General features: G+C 43.3%; 1 protein-coding gene across 1 annotated transcript in view; it reads left to right on the top strand.

The window, feature by feature from the left end:
- macrod2 (mono-ADP ribosylhydrolase 2) overlaps positions 1 to 26,586 on the top strand; it is a gene marked incomplete at its 3' end in the record, with an annotated part of 1,170,384 nt that overhangs the window by 863,898 nt on the left and 279,900 nt on the right. The window contains exon 8 of the mRNA XM_041889532.1: positions 5,964 to 6,037. Within this exon, the coding sequence (XP_041745466.1) occupies positions 5,964 to 6,037 (74 nt within the window). The remainder of the gene's footprint in view (positions 1 to 5,963; positions 6,038 to 26,586) is intronic.

The raw sequence follows: 26,586 nt of genomic DNA, 5'->3' as shown, positions 1-26,586 counted from the left end.
AGATGTTGGAACATTGCTGTGGGGACTTGCTTCAATTCAGCTACAAGAGCATTAGTGAGGTCGGCCACTGATGTTGGACGATTAGGCCTGGCTCACAGTCGGCGTTCCAATTAATCCCAAAGGTGTTCGATGGGGTTGAGGTCAGGGCTCTGTGCAGGCCAGTCAAGTTCTTCCACACCAATCTCGACAAACCATTTCTGTATGGACCTCGCTTTGTGCACGGAGGCATTGTCATGCTGAAACAGGAAAGGGCCTTCCCCAAACAGTTGCCACAAAGTTGGAAGCACAGAATCGTCTAGAATGTCATTATATGCTGTAGCGTTAAGATTTCCCTTCACTGGAACGAAGGGGCCTAGCCTGAACCATGAAAAACAGCCCCAGACCATTATTCCTCCTCCACCAAACTTTACAGTTGGCACTATGCATTGGGCAGGTAGCGTTCTCCTGGCATCCACCAAACACAGATTCGTCCGTCAGAGTCCAATGGCATTGTGCATGGTGATTTTAGGCTTTTCGGCCATGGAAACCCATTTCACGAAGCTCCTGACGAACAGTTCCTGTGCTGACGTTGTTTCCAGAGGCAGTTTGGGCTTGGTAGTGAGTGTTGCAACCGAGGACTCAGCAGTCCTGTTCTGTGAGCCACTTCGCGGCTGAGCCGTTGTTGCTCCTAGACGTTTACACTTCACAATAACAGCACTTACAGTTAACCGGGGCAGCTCTAGCAGGGCAGACATTTGAAGAATTGACTTGTTAGAAAGGTGGCATCCTATGGCGGTGCCACGTTGAAAGTCACTGACCTCTTCAGTAAGGCCATTCTACTGCCAATGTTTGTCTATGGAGATTGCATGGCTGTGTGCTCGATTTTATACACCTGTCAGCAACGGGTGTGGCTCAAATAGCCGAATCCATTAATTTGAATGGGTGTCCACATACTTTTGTATATATAGTATAAATAAAAATAGAGAAGAGGGAAAAAGATATGTGGTGGAAAATGCCTCTATCCAGCCTGTCTAGACCACTTACCCGTGAGTCACAAATTGCTCTGTGCTGAAAGATCATGACAGCAGGTATAGAGGCAGGTATATAGAACGCTCTACCCACCCACTCTCTTCCTTCCATCTGGGTCAAAGGTCAAGAGAGTCAGAGGTTGTTACTTCCTTACTTGTGATTCACAAATTGTTCTGAAAGATTGTGACAGCTGGTAGTTTCAGAGTAAGGAAGAAAGACAAAAAAGAAAGAAAAAAATAATGAAAAGAAAAGAAGAACAACTTTAAGACCTTGCTCTGCACACCCACTCTTTTACTTTCATCTTGGTCAAAGGTCAAGAGTCAAAGGTTGTTACTTCCTTTATTTATTAGAGGTTGTTACAGTGTCATGACTCAGGGTCGTGGTCAAAGGCTGAAGCGATTTGATAGAGGTCGGTTCTGTTATTGTGCCTTCCGGTATCGCTAGACCAGTGGTTTTCAACAGGTTCTGTTATTGTGCCTTCCGGTATCGCTAGACCAGTGGTTTTCAACAGGTTCTGTTATTGTGCCTTCGGTATCGCTAGACCAGTGGTTTTCAACAGGTTCTGTTATTGTGCCTTCCGGTATCGCTAGACCAGTGGTTTTCAAGAGGTTCTGTTATTGTGCCTTCCGGTATCGCTAGACCAGTGGTTTTCAACAGGTTCTGTTATTGTGCCTTCCGGTATCGCTAGACCAGTGGTTTTCAACAGGTTCTGTTATTGTGCCTTCCGGTATCGCTAGACCAGTGGTTTTCAACAGGTTCTGTTATTGTGCCTTCCGGTATCGCTAGACCAGTGGTTTTCAACAGGTTCTGTTATTGTGCCTTCCGGTATCGCTAGACCAGTGGTTTTCAACAGGTTCTGTTATTGTGCCTTCCGGTATCGCTAGACCAGTGGTTTTCAACAGGTTCTGTTATTGTGCCTTCCGGTATCGCTAGACCAGTGGTTTTCAACAGGTTCTGTTATTGTGCCTTCCGGTATCGCTAGACCAGTGGTTTTCAAGAGGTTCTGTTATTGTGCCTTCTGGTATCGCTAGACCAATGGTTTTCAACAGGTTCTGTTATTGTGCCTTCTGGTATCGCTAAACCAGTGGTTTTCAACAGGTTCTGTTATTGTGCCTTCTGGTATCGCTAGACCAATGGTTTTCAACAGGTTCTGTTATTGTGCCTTCCGGTATCGCTAGACCAGTGGTTTTCAACAGGTTCTGTTATTGTGCCTTCCGGTATCGCTAGACCAGTGGTTTTCAACAGGTTCTGATATTGTGCCTTCTGGTATCGCTAGACCAGTGGTTTTCAACAGGTTCTATTATTGTGCCTTCCGGTATCGCTAGACCAGTGGTTTTCAAGAGGTTCTGTTATTGTGCCTTCCGGTATCGCTAGACCAGTGGTTTTCAACAGGTTCTGTTATTGTGCCTTCCGGTATCGCTAGACCAGTGGTTTTCAACAGGTTCTGTTATTGTGCCTTCCGGTATCGCTAGACCAGTGGTTTTCAACAGGTTCTGTTATTGTGCCTTCCGGTATCGCTTAGACCAGTGGTTTTCAACAGGTTCTGTTATTGTGCCTTCGGTATCGCTTAGACCAGTGGTTTTCAACAGGTTCTGTTATTGTGCCTTCCGGTGTCGCTAGACCAGTGGTTTTCAACAGGTTCTGTTATTGTGCCTTCCGGTATCGCTAGACCAGTGGTTTTCAACAGGTTCTGTTATTGTGCCTTCCGGTATCGCTAGACCAGTGGTTTTCAACAGGTTCTGTTATTGTGCCTTCCGGTATCGCTAGACCAGTGGTTTTCAACAGGTTCTGTTATTGTGCCTTCCGGTATCGCTAGACCAGTGGTTTTCAACAGGTTCTGTTATTGTGCCTTCCGGATCGCTAGACCAGTGGTTTTCAACAGGTTCTGTTATTGTGCCTTCCGGTATCGCTAGACCAGTGGTTTTCAACAGGTTCTGTTATTGTGCCTTCCGGTATCGCTAGACCAGTGGTTTTCAACAGGTTCTGTTATTGTGCCTTCCGGTATCGCTAGACCAGTGGTTTTCAAGAGGTTCTGTTATTGTGCCTTCTGGTATCGCTAGACCAATGGTTTTCAACAGGTTCTGTTATTGTGCCTTCTGGTATCGCTAAACCAGTGGTTTTCAACAGGTGTGCCGCGGCACACTGCTGTGCCTTGAGGAACTTTTATGCAACAACTTTCACCAACAATCGGAACACTCAAGTATGAACATGAATTGAATGAGCGAGGATGAACACCCGTAAATAACATGTGGGTTTTTGTGCGACATCACAAAATTCCTCATCAAATTAAAAAAGACGGTAGGCTACTGTTGAGGCATTTCATTGCAGTTTCCATTCATGCAAAACTTGATTGCTTTGCAGGACATGTTGAATGGAACGCTAAATGCAGTTTTAATAATCATGACAGAAAAAAAAAAACTGTTTCTGATGGTGTAAACGCAAACTTGCAGAATGAGATACCAAGACTGGCAGTGCAAATGATGCCTTGCGATGTTGTTAGCCTCCTTTCACCTACCTACTTTTGAACCTGTGTTTAGGTAAGTGGCAAAACCATTACATTTTTGGGATTTCATTTTTGATAGTCTCCTTGATCCGCGTCTATCAAAGCAGGGTTGGCTCGAGGGGGTTTCCAGAGGTTGGCATTGGCCAGCTAAATTGTTATTTTGCACACCTAACCAAATCCGATTATATAAACCAATGTATAACGATGTGTTTCTCCGCAAAGCTTTAGGCTAGCAATGAACCGTATAATACACAGGAAAGATGCAGCTCTGTTGCATATCTTCGGTTTGTTGCTATGACATTCATTGGCTGATCTACAACCTTAAGAAGTCAATGAGTCTTAAATCTTAGTTTTTTACTTTACTCTGAGCAGGAATAATGTAATCTCCTACAATGTGTGGATCTGATTGCAATCAATGGAGCTATTCACTTCAAAACTGCACAAAAGCATAAAGCATTTATTTTTGTAGTGATAGCCCCAAGTGATTTGAATAAGGGTATATATACTAATTAATGGTTCATATACATATTTGTTATGGAAATCATGTAAAATGGAGGCTACCACTAAAATAGTCTACCATCTAAAATATGTTGTCATGTTAAACTGTATAGAATTGCAAGAAATTAGCTTGAAAATAGCAAAAACAATATCCCTAGGGCCCCCAAACAAACAAAATCAACCTTTTGGTGGTGCATTTACTGCCTTGAAGAACTTTTGTCACAGAAAATAGTTGATTTGCAGTATGGATCAGACGGTTTGTGTAACCAACAGCTGACTAAGAGCAACTGCCACGTCATATGCTACTCCAGAACACTGTCAGACAATGTTACAATCAGCTCCCATCCAGTAGAGAGAGTCAGCCCTCCCTCCAACCTTCCTTTTGCCTTATAAAAAATGTATCCACTCCATCTATTTGTGCCTGGATCGATACATTGTGTTAACACAGAGGTTGCTGTTCATGTGCTGGCATAGTAGGCGTGATTAATAAGGACATTAGCTGCTGTAGATTCAGCGACCTGTACACAAACTCACACACACTCACGAACACGCTCACGCTAACGAAAACGCACATGCACGCACATACATTTACATTTTACATTTAGCAGACACTTATCCAGAGCGACTTACAGTTCATCTTAAGATAGCTAGGTGAGACAACCACATTTCTCAGTCATAGTAAGTACAATTTTCCTCAATAAAGTAGCTATCAGCAAAGCCAGTGCTAGTAGGAAAAAGTTGAGGGCAAGTGTTAGTTGTAGGATTATTTAAGATACTCTAAAAAGAGGTAGGGTTTCAGACGTTTTCGGAAGATGGACAGGGACTCTGCTGTCCTAGCATCAGGGGGAAGCTTGTTCCACTATTGGGGTGCCAGGACAAAGAAGAGCTCGGACTGGGCTGAGCAGAGCAGGATCTGCCCTCCCGTAGGGGTGGGAGGGCCAAGAGACCAGAGGTGGCAGAACGGAGTGATCGGATTGGGGTGTAGGGATTGAGCATAGCCTGAATGTAGGGAGGGGCAGTTCCTCTTGCTGCTCCGTAGGCAAGCAACTTGGTCTTGTAGTGGATGCCAGCTTCGACTGGAAGCCAGTGGAGTGTGCGGAGGTGACATGGGAGAACTTGGGAAGGTTGAACACCAGGCGGGCTGTGGCGTTCTAGATAAATTGCAGGGGTTTGATGGCACAAGCGGGGAGTCCAGCCAGCCAACAGAGAGTTGCAGTAGTCCAGACCGGAGATGACAAGTGCCTGCATTAGAACCTGCGATGTTTGTTGTGTGAGGTAGGGTCGTACTCTACGGATGTTGTAGAGCATGAACCTGCAGGAGCGAGTCACTGTTTTGATATTTGCGGAGAACGACTGGGTGTTGTCCAGGGTCACGCCAAGATTCTACACACACACATGCTTACAATGACGCACACGACCACACTCTCACACACGCACGCTCACACACACACACACACACACACACACACACACACACACACACACACACACACACTATCACGCTGGTCAATACAGAGAGAGTGTCAGCCTTCACTATCATTATCACCCCAGTGTCATTAATTAGGGCTTTATTCTCCATTGTTGTGAGATTTATAGATCCATTATCACGTCGCTGTGTGTTCACACTGTCCTCCTCTATCTCCTCGACTACTGTATTTCTCACAAACAGCAGTGCTTAGTTTTTTTATACTTGACTGTGTGCGTGAGCATAAGCTTGAGCTCAAATGTGCTCATGTGTGCATTAATATGTGATCATGTGTGCATACCGAATTCTTGCTTCCTGTCTGTCTGTCTGTCTGTCTGTCTGTCTGTCTGTCTGTCTGTCTGTCTGTCTGTCTGTCTGTCTGTCTGTTTGTCTGTTAAAAGTAACTTAGCTAACTCTCTATCTATCTCTCTCTCTCTTTCTCTGTCTCTGTCTCTTGGTCTCTCTCTCGCTCGCTCTCTGTCTCTCCAGGTTTCCCCAACGAGCCTGCGGCAAATATTGCCTTGGAGACAGTAAAGAGCTGGGTCAAGGAGAACCATGACAAGGTAGGACCTAGCTGGATTACTGTCTGAGACTTACTCTCTCTCCTACACACACTCTGTCTTCTCCTACTCTCTGGGCAGGCTCTGAGTTGAGCAGGCCTGACTGGCATTAGAGCGTTGTCTCTAAGCCTAGGTGAAGTTCTACTGCTGGGTTGAAGTCTACTCAGTTGTGCGTTCATGTGTCTCTTATTTTCTCATGTGTTGGCCTAGTCTTTTGGGCTGCGTTCCAATATCCACACTAGCTCACTTAAGCAATAAGGCACGAGAGGGTGTGGTATATGGCCAATATACCACAGCTAAGGGCTGTTCTTATGCACGACGCAACACGGAGTGCCTGGATACAGCCCTTAGCCGTAGTATATTGGCCATATACCACAAACCCCCAATTTGCCTTATTGCTATTATAAACTGTTTACCAATGTAATTAGAACAGTAAAAATAAATGTTTTGTCATACCCGTGGTACCATGGCTGTCAGCCAATCAGCATTCAGGGCTCAAACCACCCAGTTTATAATACTACCTAGAATACATGGCCAATACATTACTAAGTGGTATGGACATTGGAACCTAGCTTTAGGGTTGAGATGGATTCACAGTGAAGGTAAACTGACCCCTACTGCAGCCAGGTCACTCGTGATACAAGTCAGCATTTGACGTCCATCCATATCTGAGGATGTCAGGAGATGACGTGGAAGCCGGCCACTAGGGGCAACAGTGAGCGCTATTACCTTCAAGTAGGTTTTGGTTTTGCTAGGGCGTTGTGGACGGGGATGGCGTAAGCATCTGCCTCTGGTTCGAAAGGTTGCATGTTCGAATCCAGAAAAATAAAGTTATTTTTGATTTAAGCCTATCCCAAACCTTAACCCTTACCTTAACCATTCGGAGTTAATGCCTAAACTTAACCTTAACCTTAAACATTTGGAACTAATGCCTAAACTTAACCTTAAACATTTCGAAATTTGATGTTTGGAACAACTTCGAAATTTGACATTTGAGAAACATGGATGAATGTCAAATTTTGACGGGAGACTGTGAGAGCTTGTTGACTACTGATACTGGTATCTCCTGGTGTCTCCTGGTATCTCCTTGTATCTCCTTGTATCTCCTGGTGTCTCCTGGTATCTCCTGGTGTCTTCTGGTATCTCCTGTTATCCTGATGATATATTTTGCTTCTCCTTGTGTCTCCTGGTATCTCCTGGTATCTCCTGTTATCCTGATGATATATTTTGCTTCTCCTGGTATCTCCTGGTATCTCCTGTTATCCTGATGATATATTTTGCTTCTCCTGGTGTCTCCTGGTATCTCCTGTTATCCTGATGATATATTTTGCTTCTCCTGGTGTCTCCTGGTATCTCCTGGTGTCTCAAGTTATCCTGATGATATATTTTGCTTCTCCTGGTGTCTCCTGGTATCTCCTGTTATCCTGATGATATATTTAGCTTCTCCTGGTGTCTCCTGGTATCCCCTGGTATCTCCTGTTATCCTGATGATATATTTTGCTTCTCCTGGTGTCTCCTGGTGTCTCCTGGTGTCTCCTGGTGTCTCCTGTTATCCTGATGATATATTTTGCTTCTCCTGGTGTCTCCTGGTGTCTACTAGTATTATACTGGTATCCATTGGTTCTACTCTAACTACTGTAAATATCTAAAAGCAGTAATTTGTACCTGCCTCACTTGGTCGCCCGTTCGTTTAGTGTGCGTTCTGCGTTCAGTATGCGTATCAAATTAGATCTCAATCTGTACTTGAATCAGTCCTTAAATGCTCTGTTGACTTTTAAACGGTTCTGAGTTAGGAAGGCACTTGAAGTCATGCAGCAAGCCAAGAGGAAAATAAACACGTAAGATGACATAAACTGAAACTAATATGGTTAAATGAAACAAATGAGAATGATGATGCAAGTTCAAGTAGGGCTCCGACAGTGTGGAACAGAATGGTCCGTTCGTTCATTCATTCATGATTATAGGCTAGTTTTGTCCTTACAATGTTGTCCTCACAAGTGGAAGCAGAAGGCTGATTTTGTTTGACTGCACTTGATAGAGTCATTTCTACTGTATTTGAATAGTAACATTAATTAATTAATGCCCCCAGACTGACTGGTTTTGTCCTCACTAATCATGGGGAAGTAGAAGCAACTGGCCTTTGTTAGCTGGACTTCATAATGTTAGTTATACAGTGTATTTGTATGGGAATGAATATGTACCAGTATTCACACTGTATTTGTGTGGGAATGATTTGAACCAGAAGGTATTGTACTGGACTGAATGGACTGGCAGATACAGTTAGAGATAATGGTATTTTGGCTGCTTCATGAACATTAGATAAGTCATTGTTTCACAGGTTGAAGGTACAGGAAGTAAAAGCCCTTGTGCTGGCTGAACTTCATAGTGTAGAGCAGGGTTTCCCAAACTCGGTCCTGCATAGTGTAGGGTATTTGACTGAATGTTAAACTCTATCTGTACGGTAATGATATTCGAATGGACTGGCTGATAATGGTCTCTTGACTGAAAATGTGATGAGTCAATGTTTCTCAGGTTGAAGGTGCTGTACATATGCTGCTGAGGAAGTAAAGGCCTTGGGCTGGCTGAACTTCATAGTGTAAGTTCTACTGTATTTAAATTGATATGATCTGTAGGGTATTTGATTGAGGTTGCATCCCAAATGGCACCCTATTCCCTATATAATGCACTACTTTTGACCAGCCCTATGGGCCCTGGTTAAAAGTAATGCCATACAAAGGGAATAGAGCGCCATTTGGGACACAGACTAAGTTCTACTGTATTTGAATGCTAATGATATTCGAATGGATTGGCAGATAATAGTCTCTTGGCAGCAAACAAGCCGAGTCATCATTGAACATGACTCTCAGGTTGAAAGGTATAATACATGACTGGCAATAGTGAATTCTGACTACCTTTCATTGTAATGCACTCTGACACACACACACACACAGGCACACACTTTCTCTCACACACACACACACGCATACACACACGCACACACACACGCTCTCTCACACACAAACACACGCACACACACACACGCATGCACACACACACACACACACACACACACACACACACACACACACACACACACACACAGACAGAATAGTGAATTCTGACTACCTTTCATTGTAATGCACTCTAGCTCCTCTAGCTGAGGCAAGCTGAATATGATGATGATGGTTATGTCAATGTAAAATACCAAGTCTGAGCCCCATATGGCACCCTATTCCCTATTCCCTATGGGCCCTGGTCAGAAGTAGTGTACTACGTAGAAAATAGGGTACCATTAGGGGCACAGTAAAATACCTAGCTACTCTGCATGTATATTCTATTTTACATATGTGGGGCTAAGACCACTCTAGCCCTGTTCCCGAATGTAGTGCACTACTTTTGAGCAGAGTCCTATGGTCCCTGGTCAAAAGTAGTGCACTATAAAGGGAATAGGGTGCATATTTGAGACCCAATCTAGTGCTTCAGTAAATATTGAAGGGAAAGCCCAATCTAAAACCCACTGCTGCAGAGTTTTCTGCATTACAGGTTCATCATAATGCTTTACAGACCTCATATCTACCTCATATTTAGGCCTAAGACATATCTCAGATGGCTACCTGTCTGTATAACAGGTTCATCATAATTACTTACAGACCTCATATCTACCTCATATTTAGGCCTAAGACATATCTCAGATGGCTACCTGTCTGTATAACAGGTTCATCATAAGGCCTAACATATCTCATAGCTATACCTTTCTGTATTGCAGGCGTGTCCTAGCTAACTCATTACCCAGAGACAGACAATAACAGGCTTACGGATGTCCACTTGTCTGTCTGCTTGTCTCACTGTCAGCTTATCTTGGCATAAAGATGAAAACACAAACATTGAGTGGTTTGTGATCCCTCCAATAGCTATTTTACTCCAATCTCCTGGAGTTGGCTAGTACTGCTCAAAGACAACAAATAAGTCAACGTCCTAGCGACTGTGCGTTAGGTTATGTGAAAAGCATCCATTCATTTTCTTTTATCTTGGAGAGGTGGAGTGTGTACTGTTTTCTGTATTACAGCATGGTGTCCTAAAATGTTCACCATACCACTGGCTCATCATAAGACCTAAGACATATCTTACTCAGAGACAGAAAATAACAGGCTTACTGATGCCTGCCTGTCACACTGTCAGCTTATCGTGGCATAGTGATAGAGGCACATGCAGTCTCAGAGTTGAGTGGTTTGTGATGCCACAATAGCTATTTTACAGTCTCATGATGTTAATATAGTCCGTCTAAGAAAAGGATGAATGAACTAACATCCCTGCTATGTTATTTGATGAAACATTATTATTTGAAAAAGCTTATCCATATAGGCCTATATTTTCCATTCATGTTATTTTATCTTGGAGTGGGGATGAGCTTCAATCAGTGGAGGCTGCTGAGGGGAGGACGGCTCATAATAATGGCTGGAATGGAGTCAATGGAATGGTATCAAACACATCAAACACATCAAACACGTGGTTTCCATGTGGTAGATAGCATTCCGTTTGACTCCATTCCTGCCATTGACAATGAGCCGTCCTCCCCTCAGCAGCCTACACTGGCCTCAATAGCTATTTTACTCCTATCTCATGGCATTATCTAGCAACAAAAAAATGACAAATTAACTAGGTCTAACTTCCCATACAATTGTTAATGCATTAGGTTATTTGGAAAGCATGTCCATATAGGTCTATATTTCCATTCATGTTATTTTATTGTGGAGTGGCCTGACTGGTGTTCTATTTAAAGTGACAGAGTCTAGCATCGATCAATCTTGGTTCCGCAGTGACTGATGATAACCTTCTAAAGGTCACAGCTATTGACTACGCCACCAGTGGTAATGTCTGTCACGGTGGCTAGATACAAGTGCTAAATAAATCCATGAGCTGTATACCTACCACAGCATTGTATAGTCGGATATCTGCATCCCAAATGACACCCTATTCCCTATGTAGTGCACTACTTTTGACCAGGTCCTATAGGGGAATAGGTGTCTAATGTTATAGCTGCAGTGAAACAACACTACACACCTATCTCATGAATTATATTGCTATTACTGCATGTTGATGTGTTAAGGGATGGTTGTGGCGTTTGTCCTTCTTTGCCTGGTGATTGTTGTAAAGTGTACCGGGTGGTGTTATATGGTTTATAACCACCTTTAAATATTCAGCTAATGTCAAAAGCTGACTGTTGTGGTTGTTCTATCACTCTAATTCTCAGGGTTTCTGCTGGATTCAATGAAAATGAGACACTAGGAGGCAGAAATAATATGATCTGTATCTTTAAGTTTGATTGATCCCCTTTGGGAGGACATTACCGGTGAAGCACTGCACCAATTCTGTTGCTGCTGGGTCCAGACAGGATGTATACTCTGCCAGTGAAGCATGGCCTGGTAAATTACACCCTGAGCTGTCTAATGGGTTAATAATGATGTTAGCATGGCCTGGTAAATTACACCCTGAGCTGTCTAATGGGTTAATAATGATGTTAGCATGGCCTGGTAAATTACACCCTGAGCTGTCTAATGGGTTAGCAATGATGTTAGCATGGCCTGGTAAATTACACCCTGAGCTGTCTAATGGGTTAATAATGATGTTAGCATGGCCTGGTAAATTACACCCTGAGCTGTCTAATGGGTTAGCAATGATGTTAGCATGGCCTGGTAAATTACACCTTGAGCTTTATAATTACACCCTGAGTTTCTAAGTCTAATATATCAACGTAAAGTTTAGGTTCAATATGTCACACCCACAGTCAACATGATGAATAGCTGACACATAACCTTCAGAGGGGACTGAAGAGTGTGTGTGGGTGGGTGGGGGTGAGGGAGGTAGGGTAGGGTAGTGTGTGTGTGTGTGTGTGTGTGTGTGTGTGTGTGTGTGTGTGTGTGTGTGTGTGTGTGTGTGTGTGTGTGTGTGTGTGTGTGTGTGTGTGTGTGTGTGTGTGTGTGTGTGTGTGTGTGTGTGTGTGTGTGTGTGTGTGTGTGTGTGTGTGTGTGTGTGTGTGTGTGTGTGTGTGTGTACAGTATGTGCATCTGTGTGCTCTCTACTGTGAGTTGAGATGTGCTATGCTCTCCAAAGTGCTAAGGGCAGAATGAAGCTTGTAGACAGCATCTTATGGTGTACTGGCTACATGTAATGTCACATCCTCAGAGGTGTCCCGGTGAGCAATAGGGATGTTTATCAAGTGCAATGTGTTTGTTGACATTTTCATTGTCAAACATTTTCCTACATTTCAGGCATTTCATTCTTCCTCTCGTGTGTTTCACGGGGGCAAATACAGATTTGGATCAAAAGGCACAGGACAAAAGTTCAACAATAGCCTCTTACAGATAACATGTGTCCCGTGGCCATGCATGTAGACCCCAGAGACAGGATGTGAGAGGGAGAGAGATATGTGGGGCACAGTTAGCTATGCATGAGACAGAGTACAATAGGATTAGATTGCTTCCCAGCCCCTTCCTCTGTCAACTGCTGTTTTGTATAGACACACACACACACACACACCACGTCCCTACAGACTAGTGTGTTTCAGGACCATGATAAGGGCTCTGTACTGAAGGATAATACTATTGAAGCTGAATCCCTCACTACACAATGGTCTGGCCCACAATCAGACAAACTGGGGCGCCACAAGGGGTATAGGCGACTGTGTAGGTGTGTGTGCGCGCGTGTGTGTGCGTGTGTGTGAGTTCAAAGGACAATGACCTTGCAGCATTCCAACCACAGCTTAATAGTGTTTTTTTTTCTGTACCATTCTTGTACAAGGAGGAAAGGAGAGGCTGGAGAGTGATTGATTAACAGCGAGTGTATCTCCCTGGCCAGAACACTGTAGCTCCCTGCGATCCAGCTCTCCTTCCATAGCCACACAAAGCCTCCTAGCGCCGGCGTGAAATTCCCCCTGAAAAGTATTTGTGTGGCTTTAGAAGCTCTATTGCGACAGAATAAACAGCCTACCAGTGGCCAGACAGAGCATATCCTTACATCTAACAGAGCCCTGAGTGCTGTGTGTGCCCTGGGTGCAGACATGGTCCTTTAGATCACAGAGGATCAAAGCAAATTGGATAGAAGCCCCCTGTATTTCCTGTGTTGTCCACTTATGACAAATAATACAATGATAGAAGAAATCAAATATAGAATAGTTACACACACACACACACAGGATACTATTACACATTGTCAGTGGCACACAACCCATCAGTCTCCAGTCAATAATATGTTCCTGTAGCCGTTCCCTCCTGTTCCTATGTTCCTCTAGCCGTTCCCTCCAGTTCGTATGTTCCTCTAGCCGTTCCCTCCTGTTCCTATGTTCCTCTAGCCGTTCCCTCCTGTTCCTATGTTCCTCTAGCTGTTCCCTCCTGTTCGTATGTTCCTCTAGCCGTTCCCTCCTGTTCCTATGTTCCTCTAGCCGTTCCCTCCTGTTCCTATGTTCCTCTAGCCGTTCCCTCCGTTCCTATGTTCCTCTAGCCGTTCCCTCCTGTTCCTATGTTCCTCTAGCCGTTCCCTCCAGTTCGTATGTTCCTCTAGCCGTTCCCTCCTGTTCGTATGTTCCTCTAGCCGTTCCCTCCTGTTCCTCTAGCCGTTCCCTCCAGTTCGTATGTTCCTCTAGCCGTTCCCTCCTGTTCCTATGTTCCTCTAGCCGTTCCCTCCTGTTCCTATGTTCCTCTAGCTGTTCCCTCCTGTTCGTATGTTCCTCTAGCCGTTCCCTCCTATTCCTATGTTCCTCTAGCCGTTCCCTCCTGTTCGTATGTTCCTCTAGCCGTTCCCTCCTGTTCCTATGTTCCTCTAGCCGTTCCTTCCGTTCCTATGTTCCTCTAGCCGTTCCCTCCTGTTCCTATGTTCCTCTAGCCGTTCCCTCCAGTTCGTATGTTCCTCTAGCCGTTCACTCCTGTTCGTATGTTCCTCTAGCCGTTCCCTCCTGTTCCTCTAGCCGTTCCCTCCTGTTCCTATGTTCCTCTAGCCGTTCCCTCCTGTTCCTATGTTCCTCTAGCCGTTCCCTCCTATTCCTATGTTCCTCTAGCCGTTCCCTCCTGTTCGTATGTTCCTCTAGCCGTTCCCTCCTGTTCCTATGTTCCTCTAGCCGTTCCCTCCTGTTCGTATGTTCCTCTAGCCGTTCCCTCCTGTTCCTATGTTCCTCTAGCCTATGTTCCTCTAGCCGTTCCCTCCTGTTTGTATGTTCCTCTAGCCTATGTTCCTCTAGCCGTTCCCCCCTGGCATACGTTTTTTTCCCTCTCCCGTCGTCTGTTTTATTTCTCATTTTCTCATCTAATTCTGTTTAATTCAGCCTTACCCAAGTTTAATCTACGGTTGAAAAATGTGGTGTGACACTTTATTTGGCTGCCGCAGATCTGTTCTCGATGGGAAAGCCAACGTTGCAATTAACATTTCTAAGTTTGGAAGCTCAAACACACATACACACACACGTTTGGAAGAGAGCCCAGGCGCCATCACATCACTAACACTGAGCACATCAGATTCAGTAATATACAAGACAGACATCCCTCTATGTTAGGGCTGTAGTATTAAGCAATGGGATGGCTGGTGCCAATGACAGTGACTAAAACACCACGTTTACACCATTTCTCTGTACCTTGAATTATTTATTTACTTTCTTTCTGTGTTTGTCAGGTAATGTATCCTATTTCTCATCCAGGATTGCCAGAAATGTTGACACAATGTGGACAAACACGACTGATATAAATAAATGTGTTATTTTATGACTGTTTTTCGCTGTCTGAGTAAACATCAGTTTAGGATGCAGTTGAGGATGTCAAGGCAGATGGAATATAACGTGACAGTGGGGCGGCATTCATTGTCATTTAGGTTGAATAAGATGGATGGTCGACGTTATCACGGCTCTACAGTGTACCTTACCTGTTGAGAATGAATGGGAATTTTTACTATAGTGTAGAATAGATTAGAATGAAATAGAATAATATCCCAGACACCATAGAAACACAGACACACACACACACACACACACACACACACACACACACACACACACCAAACACACACATACGGATACGGACATATTCAATTAAATCTCTCCCTATCCCAGTCTGCTGTCCCCACTTGCTTCAAGATGTACACCATTGTTCATGTGGCCATGCACGCCTCCAACTCAATCATCAAGTTTTCAGACGACACATCAGTGGTAGGCCTGATTACCAACGACGACACAGCCTACAGGGAGGTGAGGGCCCTGGAAAATAACCTCTCCCTCAACGTTAACAGAACGAAGGGGCTGATCGTGGACTTCAGGAGACTGCAGAGGGAGCACGCCCCTATCCACATCGACGGGACCGCAGTGGAGAAGGTGAAAAGCTTCAAGTTCCTCGGCGTACACATCACTGACAATCTGAAATGGTCCACCCACACAGACAGTGTTGTGAAGAAGGCGCAACAGCGCCTCTTCAACCTCAGGAGGGTGAAGAAATGTGTCTTGGCCCCTAAGACCCTCACAAACTTTTACAGATGCACCATTGAGAGCATCCTTTTGGGCTGTATCACCGCCTGGTACGGCAACTGCACCGTCCGCAACCGCAGGGCTCTCCAGAGGGTGATGTGGTTAGCCCAATGCATCACTGGGAGCACACTGCCTGCTCTTTAGGACATCTACAGCACCTGGTGTCACAGGAAGGCCAAGAAGATCATCAAGGACCTCAGCCACCCGAGCCACGGTCTGTTCACCCCGCTACCATCCAGAAGGCGAGGTCAGTATAGGTGCATCAAAGCTGGGCCGGCCTCCACTCAGTATCCTGTCCTGAACTTAGTCACTGTCACTAGCCGGCTACCACCCAGTTACTCATCCCTGCACCTTGGAGGCTGCTGCCCTATGTACATAGAGATGTAACACTGGTCATTTTAATAATGGAACACTGGTCACACTAATAATGTTTACATACTGTTTTACCCATTTCATACAGTATGTATATACTGTATTCTAGTGAAGGCCATCCTATTCAACTATTGCTGTACATATACTATTCTATCCACGTATTCTTCAGATATACTATATATTCTATCCACATAATGTCTATACAGCCCATCATATACACTACCGGTCAAAAGTTTTAGAACACCTACTCATTCAAGGGTTTTTCTTTATTTAAAAAAATAGTGAAGACATCAAAACTATGAAATAACACATATGGAATCATGTAGTAACCCAAAATGTTTTAAACAAATCAAAATATATTTTATATTTGAGATCCTTCAAATAGCCACCCTTTGCCTTGATGACAGCTTTGAATGAGTAGGTGTTCTAAAACTTTTGAACGGTAGTGTATATGTTGATATACTGTATATTTTACTCCGGACTTCTATATTTCTTAATTACATTATTTTACTTTTAGATTTGTGTGTATTGTTAGATATTACTGCACTGTTGGAGCTAGGAACACAAGCATTTCGCTACACCCGCAATAACATCTGCTAAACATGTGAATGCGACCAATAAAATGTGATTTCTCCCTCTCTCTCTCTCTGCATTCTCTCTCTCTCTGCATTCTCTCTCTCTCTCTCTATCTCTCTCTCTCTCTAGCTCTCTCTCTATCTCTCTCTATCTCTCTCTCTCTCTCTCTCTCTCTCTCTCTCTCTCTCTCTCTCTCTCTCTCTCTCTCTCTCTCTCTCTCACTCTCACACACACGTGCGCGCACACACACACACACACAGTTGCAGGTTTTACATCACATCAGTAGCATGTTAAACAGGCTGTGAGCCAGCTCTCTGTCTCAAGTACTTCTCTATAGGAGATCAAGTTGTCACTACAGAGGGATACTGTACTGCAGAATTTGCGTCCCAAATGGCACCCTATTCTTTACATAGTTGATTATTTAGGGAAAGAGAGATGCTGTGGCTCTCTGTTCCCCGCTGTGTCACTGTATAGCCCCGTGGATTGAACATACATTAGCTGTGGCCTGCGTCAGACAGAGAGAGAGAGAGAGAGAGAGAGAGAGAGAGAGAGAGAGAGAGAGAGAGAGAGAGAGAGAGAGAGAGAGAGAGAGAGAGAGAGAGAGAGAGAGAGAGAGAGAGAGAGAGAGAGAGAGAGAGAGAGAGAGAGAGAGAGAGAGAGAGAGAGAGAGAGAGAGAGAGAGAGAGAGATGAACTGAGCATGCCCTGCAGAGGCTGATACAGTGCGATATGAGGCTGATGGGTTGTATGCGATTAGCATGGCGTTCAAAGGCTGGAGCTGGTCTTTTGAAGTCGGCGGCATCTTCCCCCTTTGAACCGTTGCCACTCTGTGTGTTTGTGTGCGCGTGTGTCGCGGGGAGGTGGGAAAAGGGATCAGATCTGATGCTGAGAGACATGAGTAAACACTGAACACCCAGCTGAGGCCTGAACACTGCTCAGTTACACACCCACTGTAACATTAAGATGGAGGAGAGGTGGGATATTGAACACCATCCAGTCTCAGACTGTAACATAATGATGGAGGAGAGGTGGGATATTGAACACCACCCAGTCTCAGACTGTAACATTATGATGGAGGAGAGGTGGGATATTGAACACCACCCAGTCTCAGACTGTAACATTATGATGGAGGAGAGGTGGGATATTGAACACCACCCAGTCTCAGACTGTAACATTATGATGGAGGAGAGGTGGGATATTGAACACCACCCAGTCTCAGACTGTAACATTATGATGGAGGAGAGGGAGGATTTTGAACACCACCCAGTCTCAGACTGTAATATTAAGGGCAGGTTAACCCTAAAAGCGCCCCAAGTGTCAAAAATGCCATCATTTCTAAACTATTTTTTTATACTTCTAAAAGGACTCAATAGTAAACTTAGTAAACAAACAAATTTGGCACAGAGCTAGATGTATGCACCCTTAGATATTGAGCCACCCCAGATTTAGCCCCTGGAGGGCATGGCAGACACTATAACAAAAAAATTACTCAAAAATGTAAATACGTATTTAGCTTCCAGTCATTGTCTATATACCAAGTTGAGAGTCTCATCGTTCAGATTAAGTTGGAACTGAGTTGATAGCCCATAGTATTCCGAAGTTAGAGGTAAAAGTTTGATCGCACCGGCGCCCATATTGGTGGCCATCTTTGGTTGTAAACCATTTACTTGTGTTACAAAAGGTTAATCAAATAAAAAAAGTGTTACTGCTTGACAGACAGTGTCTTTTTGCAATCAGTACCAATTTTGCGTTTAAAAAAAAAAGACCAAAAAAAAAAAAAACCCTGTTGGCGCTTTTAAGCCAAAAATATATTGACGCTTTTAGGGTTAAATAGTATTCTCAATGGAGAATCTTCATGGAAAGTTCTCTTAAATCCCAGATTTAATCTGTGTCCGGGACTCAGACTCCACACAGACACCACCCAGTTTCATACTACTTTAACATTGATGGAAGAGACTATTTGTTTATTGAACGCCACTCTGTCAGCCTTTTACTATTATAACATGAGATAGAGACAACGCTCAGTCTCATACTACCATTCTGGTTGAAGAGATTGAGGAGGCGCCACATTCACTATTGGAAAGGGAAAGGAAAGGTGATACCTAGTCAGTTGCACAACTGAATGCATTCAACTGAAACGTGTCTTCCGCATTTAACCCAACCCCTCTGAATCAGAGAGGTCCGGGGGGCTGCCTTAATCGACATCCACATCATCGGTGCCCGGGGTACAGTGACCCACTAAAGACTCGATATATATCATCCAATCTATTGGACCCACTAAAGACCCAATATATACCGTCCAATCTATTAGACCCACCAGATAATATATAGTATCCGATCTGAGACTCCAGAGTCATGTTCAGTACAGCACACCCTAGCGAAATGTTTTGCAACAGAAAAGGTTAATGTTGACCTTACTTTCACTTTGGTTTATGAGCGCCGCAGCCTGCCTAGTGTTCAACCTTCCTAATTCTCCCATGTCACCCCGCTCCTCCAGTCGAAGCTCGCATCATCTTCAAGACCCTGGTGCTTGCCTATGGAGCAGCAAGTGGAACTGCTCCTCCCTAACTTCAGGCTATGCTCTAACCCTACATCCCAACCCGAGCACTTCGTTCCGCCACCTCTGGGCTCTTGGCCCTCCCACCCCTACCCGAGGGCAGCTCCCGCTCAGCCCAGTCAAAGCTCTTCTCTGTCCAATGGTGGAACAAGCTTCCCCCTAAAGTCAGGACAGCGGAGTCCCTGCCCATCTTTCAAAAACATCTGAAACCCTACCTCTTTGAAGTGTATCTTAAATAACTCTCACGGCGCCCCCGATGCCACCCCCCCCAAAAAAGAAGGAACTAAAAGTAACTTCTCTTTTCCCACTAGCACTGACACCAGTCTCAAAGTCAACAGTGAAGAGGCGACTCCGGGATGCTGACCTAGGCAGAGTTGCAAAGAAAAAGTCCAGTGTCTGTGTTCTTTTGCCCATCTTAATATTTTCTTTTTATTGGCCAGTCTGAGATATGGCTTTTTCTTTGCAACTCTGCCTAGAAGGTCAGCATCCCAGAGTCGCCTCTTCACTGTTGACGTTGAGACTGGTGTTTTGCGGGTACTATTTAATGAAGCTGCCAGTTGAGGATCTGTGAGGCGTCTGTTTCTCAAACTAGTCACTCTAATGTATTTGTCCTCTTGCTCAGTTGTGCACCGGGGCCTCCCACTTCTCTTTCTATTCTGGTTAGAGCCAGTTTGCTCTGTTCTGTGAAGGGAGTAGTACACAGCGTTGTACGAGATCTTCAGTTTCTTGGCAATTTCTCGCATGGAATAGCCTTCATTTCTCAGAACAAGAATAGACTGACGAGTTTCAGAAGAAAGTTATTTGTTTCTGGCCATTTTGATCCTGTAATCGATCCCACAATTGCTGATGCTCCAGATACTCAACTAGTCTCAAGAAGGGCAGTTTTATTGCTTGTTTAATCAGCACAACAGTTTTCAGCTGTGCTAACATAATTGCAAAAGGGTTTTCTAATGATCAATTAGCCTTTTAAAATGATAAACTTGGATTAGCAAACACAACGTGCCATTGGAACACAGGACTGATGGTTGCTGATAATGGGCCTCTGTACGCCTATGTAGATATTCCATAAAAAATCATCAGTTTCCAGCTACAATAGCCATTTACAACATTAACAATGTCTACACTGTATTTCTGATCAATTTGATGTTATTTTAATGGACAAAAAAATTGCTTTTCTTTCGAAAACAAGGAAATTTCTAAGTGACCCCAAACTTTTGAACGGTAGTGTATGTTTGTGTTTTTGTGCCTGTCAGAAGCAAACACATTTTTGTAAGTAATCTCAATAAATTGTGTAATAGTACAGACTGATTAAATAATAAATGTTTTGCAAATATTCACTCAAACTATGAAAGCAAAGTCAAAGTAAAATATAGCAGGGTTCAAGCATTGGCCCCACAGCACCACCATCAGGACAAATTTGACACATTGCCCTAGGATAAAATGAGCTACTTCCGTACTCCTTACCACACTTGCCAAATATCAAAACTCAAAATCAGACAGATATGTTTTTGATGAATTTTGGACTATTTTTTATGATGTTGACTACTTTAAACATCTTCTTTTCCAAAACTGCTGGACCGATCGGCACCAAATTTGGTATATAGCATCTATGGACAATATCTTTAAAGGCAATAGTTTCCAAGACTCTAGCTCAAGCTACATGGCCGCTATAAGCCAATCAGCTTGCATTAATGTTTTTCCTGTCCAACTGCGCCCCCATGAGGCCAAACAGAACCAAACAGTACAGGTTAGCTACACTCACATCGCTGAGCATGTGTGTCAAATTCCATCACTCTGAGACAAACCGATATGTGCCCGTTGTAGCGCCACCATGTGGTTGATCTGAATGTACTTGCATATTTTATGTCCTGATAGGTTTTGGAACATGTGAATCAAGTTTTGTTACAATACGAATATCAGTGTCTGATTTATATGCATTTATGTGCCAGACCACGCCCAAGTGAATGTTTATTGGTCAGTAGTGGCCATGTTGTTTGAAATCCTAGCCTGGAAAATATTGCGTTGAGAGACCTTAGTCCATTAGATGCCACATATCAAGTTTCGTGCATATCAGTCATTCGGTGCAAGAGCAGTAGCGTTTTAAGTGTTTTTAACTAAATTCAAAATGGCGAACCTTATGGGTCGAGGCAGATTTTTCCCTTGTGAGGAGACGGACCTATGTACCGAATTTCATGACTCTAGATCAAACGGGGTGAGGGGCGTGAGCTTTCAAAGTATAGATTTTAAATCACTTGTTATACCGCCACCATGTGGCCAATTGGCATGGCATTGCATGAGAGGGTGTGGCCCATGGTCCTTTACCATCATACAAGGTTGCATCCTCCTAGGCCTTACAATCTCATGGGAATTATAATTATTTTCACCAAATTGGCAGAAGAATAAAAAATTATGAACGCCAAGAAACACAATAGGGTTTCCAGCTGCTTGAACCTCTAATAAGAGGAAAAGTAATGCTTTTCATCCTTGATCTTAAAAAAAAAAAGAAAACACTGGTAAACTAAATAGAAATTAGTTGCCATCCTCCTCAACCTTGTGTTTTTTAAATATTTTTAAATAAATCACTTTTGATGAACTCTGAACAGCTTGCAAAGATACAACTTTATTAAGAGTGATAAAATGCTACGGTATGTTTATCTCAATGGAGTTATTGAAGTATAAAGTCTTCAGAGAGAAGACGATTATTCTCTTTCCACATAAAAAGGATTAGCATAGTCTTCGTACTGCTCCACACCAAAGACACACGAACGCACACACACACGCACACACGCACGCACCCACGAACACACACACCCACACACCGACATAACCACGAACACACACGACCACACACACCTAAGAGAAAGGTATTACTGTACGTAGAATAATTGCAAGATTGTTAAAAAACACACTGTATATTTCCCAAAAAATATAACTTCCAACAGAGAGTGATTTTATGAAACTCATCACTGAGTAAGATGATGGAAACTTCAAACAATCAGAATTTTAAAAGATTGATATTTGCACCTCTTGCTTTAGCAGGGTAGCATGCTGAGTGATTTAAATTACAAAAAACAATCTTGATTGGTCAGACCAACATTGAACAGTTTCTGCCTATAGGTGGGGAGGAGCAGAATGGAGGCGTGATATGATTTGCCGAAGGGAGGGTAGGGGGGCCTTGTAGCCGTCCCGGAAGGGAGAGTATCAATGATCCAGAGTCTGTGATGCGCGTGTAGCACAGGAGATGTGTTGATAGAATTTTGGTAGGACTTGAGTTCCTGTACGTAACCACAATCACACCATGAGTTGTTAATCATTAAATAAACCCCTCCACCTTTCTTTTCGCAGGAGAGTTATTTCTTCCTCTCCACATCTTGTATAACATAGTTTGCAATGCTTAGCCTTCTGGCTAGTGGCTATATACTGTGACATTTACGGTACTTTTGAGCTGCGAAGCAAGAACGTCAACCGAACCCTCTCGGCTCGTGACATTCCCATCACTAATGTGAATTTAAAAGTGTATGTACATATTATGTAAATTGAAATTTCGTCCCGATAACTCTATTCAGTCAGAATAAGCCATTAGACTGGCCTCATCACATTTTTAAAAGGTCTTTAAAATGTATTACCTAAAAGTTAAAATAATCTAAAATGTCCAGGAAGGACTGTTATTTGGCATGTCTTGTTGCTTGCTAGCTAATCTGTTGACAGTTTGACAAGAACATGTGGTAGCTAACTAGGTTGTTAATTGTTTAATTACAAACAAATGAGTGAATGTGCTAGCAAGCTACACAGCTACCTAGCTAGCTAGTAAGCGTACGCCACTGCACACACATTCGCCATAGACGGTTGTTTAGCAACAAAACCAACCCGTGTGCAACTATTGGACAAAACAGATGGGGTTGGCTTAGATTGTTGACAACTATTGTAAACTATAATTAATCTCCAATGTTTATTGAAAACATAAATACGTTTTAGCAATGAGCACTTGTTGTCTCTAACATACATTGCTACAGTTGTTGGTTAGCTAGCTAGCTAACTTTAGCCATATAATAATATACATAAATCAAAACACCTCAAAACAAGACATGGTATCAAGAACAAGATAAAACTAGCTGAAATGAGCAACCTACAATTCCCAACATGGCAGCTTCTTGTTATTGTTGCTAGCTATCTGGCCATCCAGAATCACAACAACACATGGACTACTGCCCCATTGAATTGCGCGTATCGTTTTTGTGACGTTGTCAGCTAACCTGTCTATTACCATGACAACTAGCGTAGCCATGTCAATAAATGACTACATTCTGAACCCACACAAATCCGATTTGGTCACTTGTAACTTGCTGTTTGGACAGTCAGTATTCCAAAACGGATTTGAAAAACAAAACTGATTTGAGCATTAAAGCCTGCAGTGTGAACAATGCTTCTGAGTAGTAGCTCTAATCACGTTGTATTTGATGCTGCTCTATGTCTTTTAAGCTAAATTGTGTTTGATTAAATATGGTAATTTAAACTAATGAATGCAATTAACTTAAATACTTTTTTCCACAGTATTGCCTGGTCTAATTAACAAAGTAAAGTTCAGCTAATTAAATGTACGTTCTCATTGGTTAATCGTTATGGTCGGGGTTTGGGAGCAAAGGTAGAAATGCTGTCCTATTCTCTCAGCTCAGAGTTGAACACCGTTTTAAAACTGGTTCCAGAGCAGTTTGCTTGTTGCGGCCTGTGTACAGGCAGTTGATGTAAGCTGTCCTGTTTGACTCTTCTTACACACACAGACACACACACACACACACACACAAGTCTTGTACAGCTAACCTTGTGTGGACACACAATTCAGTCCCGTTCAAAATCCAATTTTACCTAACTCGTACTCTTACCCTTACCCTAAACCTAACCCTAACCTTAACCCTAACCCTAAACCTAACCCTAGCTCCTAACCCTAACCCTAAAACTAACCCTAGCTCCTAACCCTAACCCTTAACGTAATTCTAACCTTACAGTAACCCTAAACCCCCTAGAAATAGCATTTGACCTTGTGGGGACTAACAAAATGTACTCAGTTGGTCAAATCTTTGTTCGTTTACTATTCTTGTGGGGACTAAACACGTCCACACACACTCGCGCGCACACGCACACACACACACACACTGCTGTATTGTCAGTAGGACATTCATCACTACAGGTATTAATTATGTATCCTATCTGTGGCCTGCAGGAACAAAGATGTTATGAAGAACGTAATGACCACTTTACCTCTCCTCTCCTCTCCTCTCCTCTCCTCTCCTCTCCTCTCCTCTCCTCTCCTCTCCTCTCCTCTCCTCTCCTCTCCTCCCCCAGATGTCTTGTGTTAATATATATTAAGCCATAAAGATCCAGACACAGTCACCTTGGCTTGGTCAGCACTTCTCTACCCTGGGAGACTGCAGCACTCATACAGTATTGCACTGTGGAAGATAGAGTACATAAAGGTATAGGAATGGAGAATAGGGTCATAAAGCATGCATATAGGGCTAGAGATAGACAATATGAGTGTTCAGTATGAAAGAAAGTGTATTATCATTGTAATCTCCATGGGCATGGATTCAATAATGGTATGGGGGGTTCAGCAGTTGTTCAATGTGAATAATAGCCGAATAACGTTGTATTGAGATGATCTTGAATACATTAGAATGATTTTGTTTATTTCTGGGACTGACTGTTTGGTAGACCTATAGTTTCATCTTGTCATACTGTGCTTCCTTAGTCTTGTGAGGAATGTGAAGAAGCCTGTGGTTATTGAGTTTTCCTGTGGTAACCTAACAGGCTCTATACTGACAGATGAGAGGCTTTAATTGAGAGTGGTTAAATGTAGATGATATACGAATACCTTTCATTTTCATGACCATTGACCAGGAAATATCCCAGAGAGACAGTTTATTCAAGAGTGATTTGACACTGTCAGAGAATGGAAGATGAAGTTTAGAGGTTATGGGTGTCAAACGAAGAGAGCGCTGTGTGCCTCCTCTTCCCTCTATTTACCCAGGTCAGAGTGGCCTTTGCAGTCACAGAAAGAGGAATGCACTCGCTCTCTCCGCTCCCGCTGTCCTTTCACGGAATGTTTACCTAACCCAACCTAACCTTCTCTCTCCCTGTGGTACTGCTGCCTTAATAATAATCTGCAATGAAGAGAGAGAGAGAGAGAGAGAGAGAGAGAGAGAGAGAGAGAGAGAGAGAGAGAGAGAGAGAGAGAGAGAGAGAGAGAGAGAGAGAGAGAGAGAGAGAGAGAGAGAGAGAGAGAGAGAGAGAGAGAGAGAGAGAACAACATGGAGATAATTTGCTAATGTAGCTAACTATCAGCATCATTGTTTTGGAGGTTATTTGCTAATGTTGCTAACTATCAGCATCATTGTTTTGGAGGTTATTTGCTAATGTAGCTAACTATCAGCAGCATTGTTTTGGAGGTAATTATTATGCTCAAGCTTGTGTGTGTTCATGCATGTGTGTGTATTGGTAGGATTACATTACATGGCATGTATCGATCTCCATCTGTAATAAGAGAAGGAAAAAGATTGCGAGCGTCAAGTCAATACGTACCACTGTGTTATTACATTTACATTTTAGTCATTTAGCAGACGCTCTTATCCAGAGCGACTTACAGTTAGTGAGTGCATACATTTTCATACTGCAGTGGTGGTGGGTGTGAGTGTGAGCGTTCATACATGTGTGTGTGTTTGCGTGCATGTGTGCGTGTCTCTCTGTGTTTGTTGCACAGTGGCACTAGCAGCAGAGATGAGATGGCCCTATGAGTCTATAATTGGAAGAGACTGGTCCTGTCACAGAGCCGGCTGGTGATAGAATGCCAGATATTCCCCTCTGACAGTGTGATATTGGTTTTGCCAGAGCTTGATGAATCTATCGGTCATATAAGTCGGACAAAAGCTTCCTCCCAATTGGTACCCTATTCCCTATGGGCCCTGGTCAAAGGTAGTGAACAATATAGGGAATAGGGTGCCATTTGGGAGGCAACCAAACCTTACACCCCTTTCTATAATGCAAATGCCTGGTGAGAGATCTTTACCCTGGTATATAGAGAGACAGACAGAGACATTGTTACGGAACGGGACCATCGTTCTGAAAAAGGTTTATGGGAAACAAACAGGTATACAAATCAAATCAAATTAATTTTTATTTGTCACATGCTCCGAATTACAGTGAAATGCTTACTTACGAGCCCTTAACCAACGATGCAGTTTTAAGAAAAATAAGTGTTAAGTAAAAAATAGATAACTAAAAAATAATTAAAGAGCAGCAGTAAATAACAAGGGGTACCGGTACAAAGTCAAGAGACTGGGATCCAAGCAATCCATTCCCAATCCTATTCTACCTATTATTCCAAATGTTTGTTATTACTATTTGAGCTTCAAGCTGAAATCCACATGAGGTGGAACAGCGCCACTGGTCACCCCATGTGCATGTATTATTGTTTTGTTTATGAAATGGAGCAAAGCAGCATCCAGCATCACGAAAAATTGTAACGGAAAACGGTCATTTATATGGTAATTTGAGG

The sequence above is a fragment of the Coregonus clupeaformis genome, chromosome 1 (genome assembly GCF_020615455.1).
Source record: "Coregonus clupeaformis isolate EN_2021a chromosome 1, ASM2061545v1, whole genome shotgun sequence".
Lineage (NCBI taxonomy): Eukaryota > Metazoa > Chordata > Actinopteri > Salmoniformes > Salmonidae > Coregonus > Coregonus clupeaformis.
This window is presented reverse-complemented; position numbering and strand designations above follow the sequence as displayed.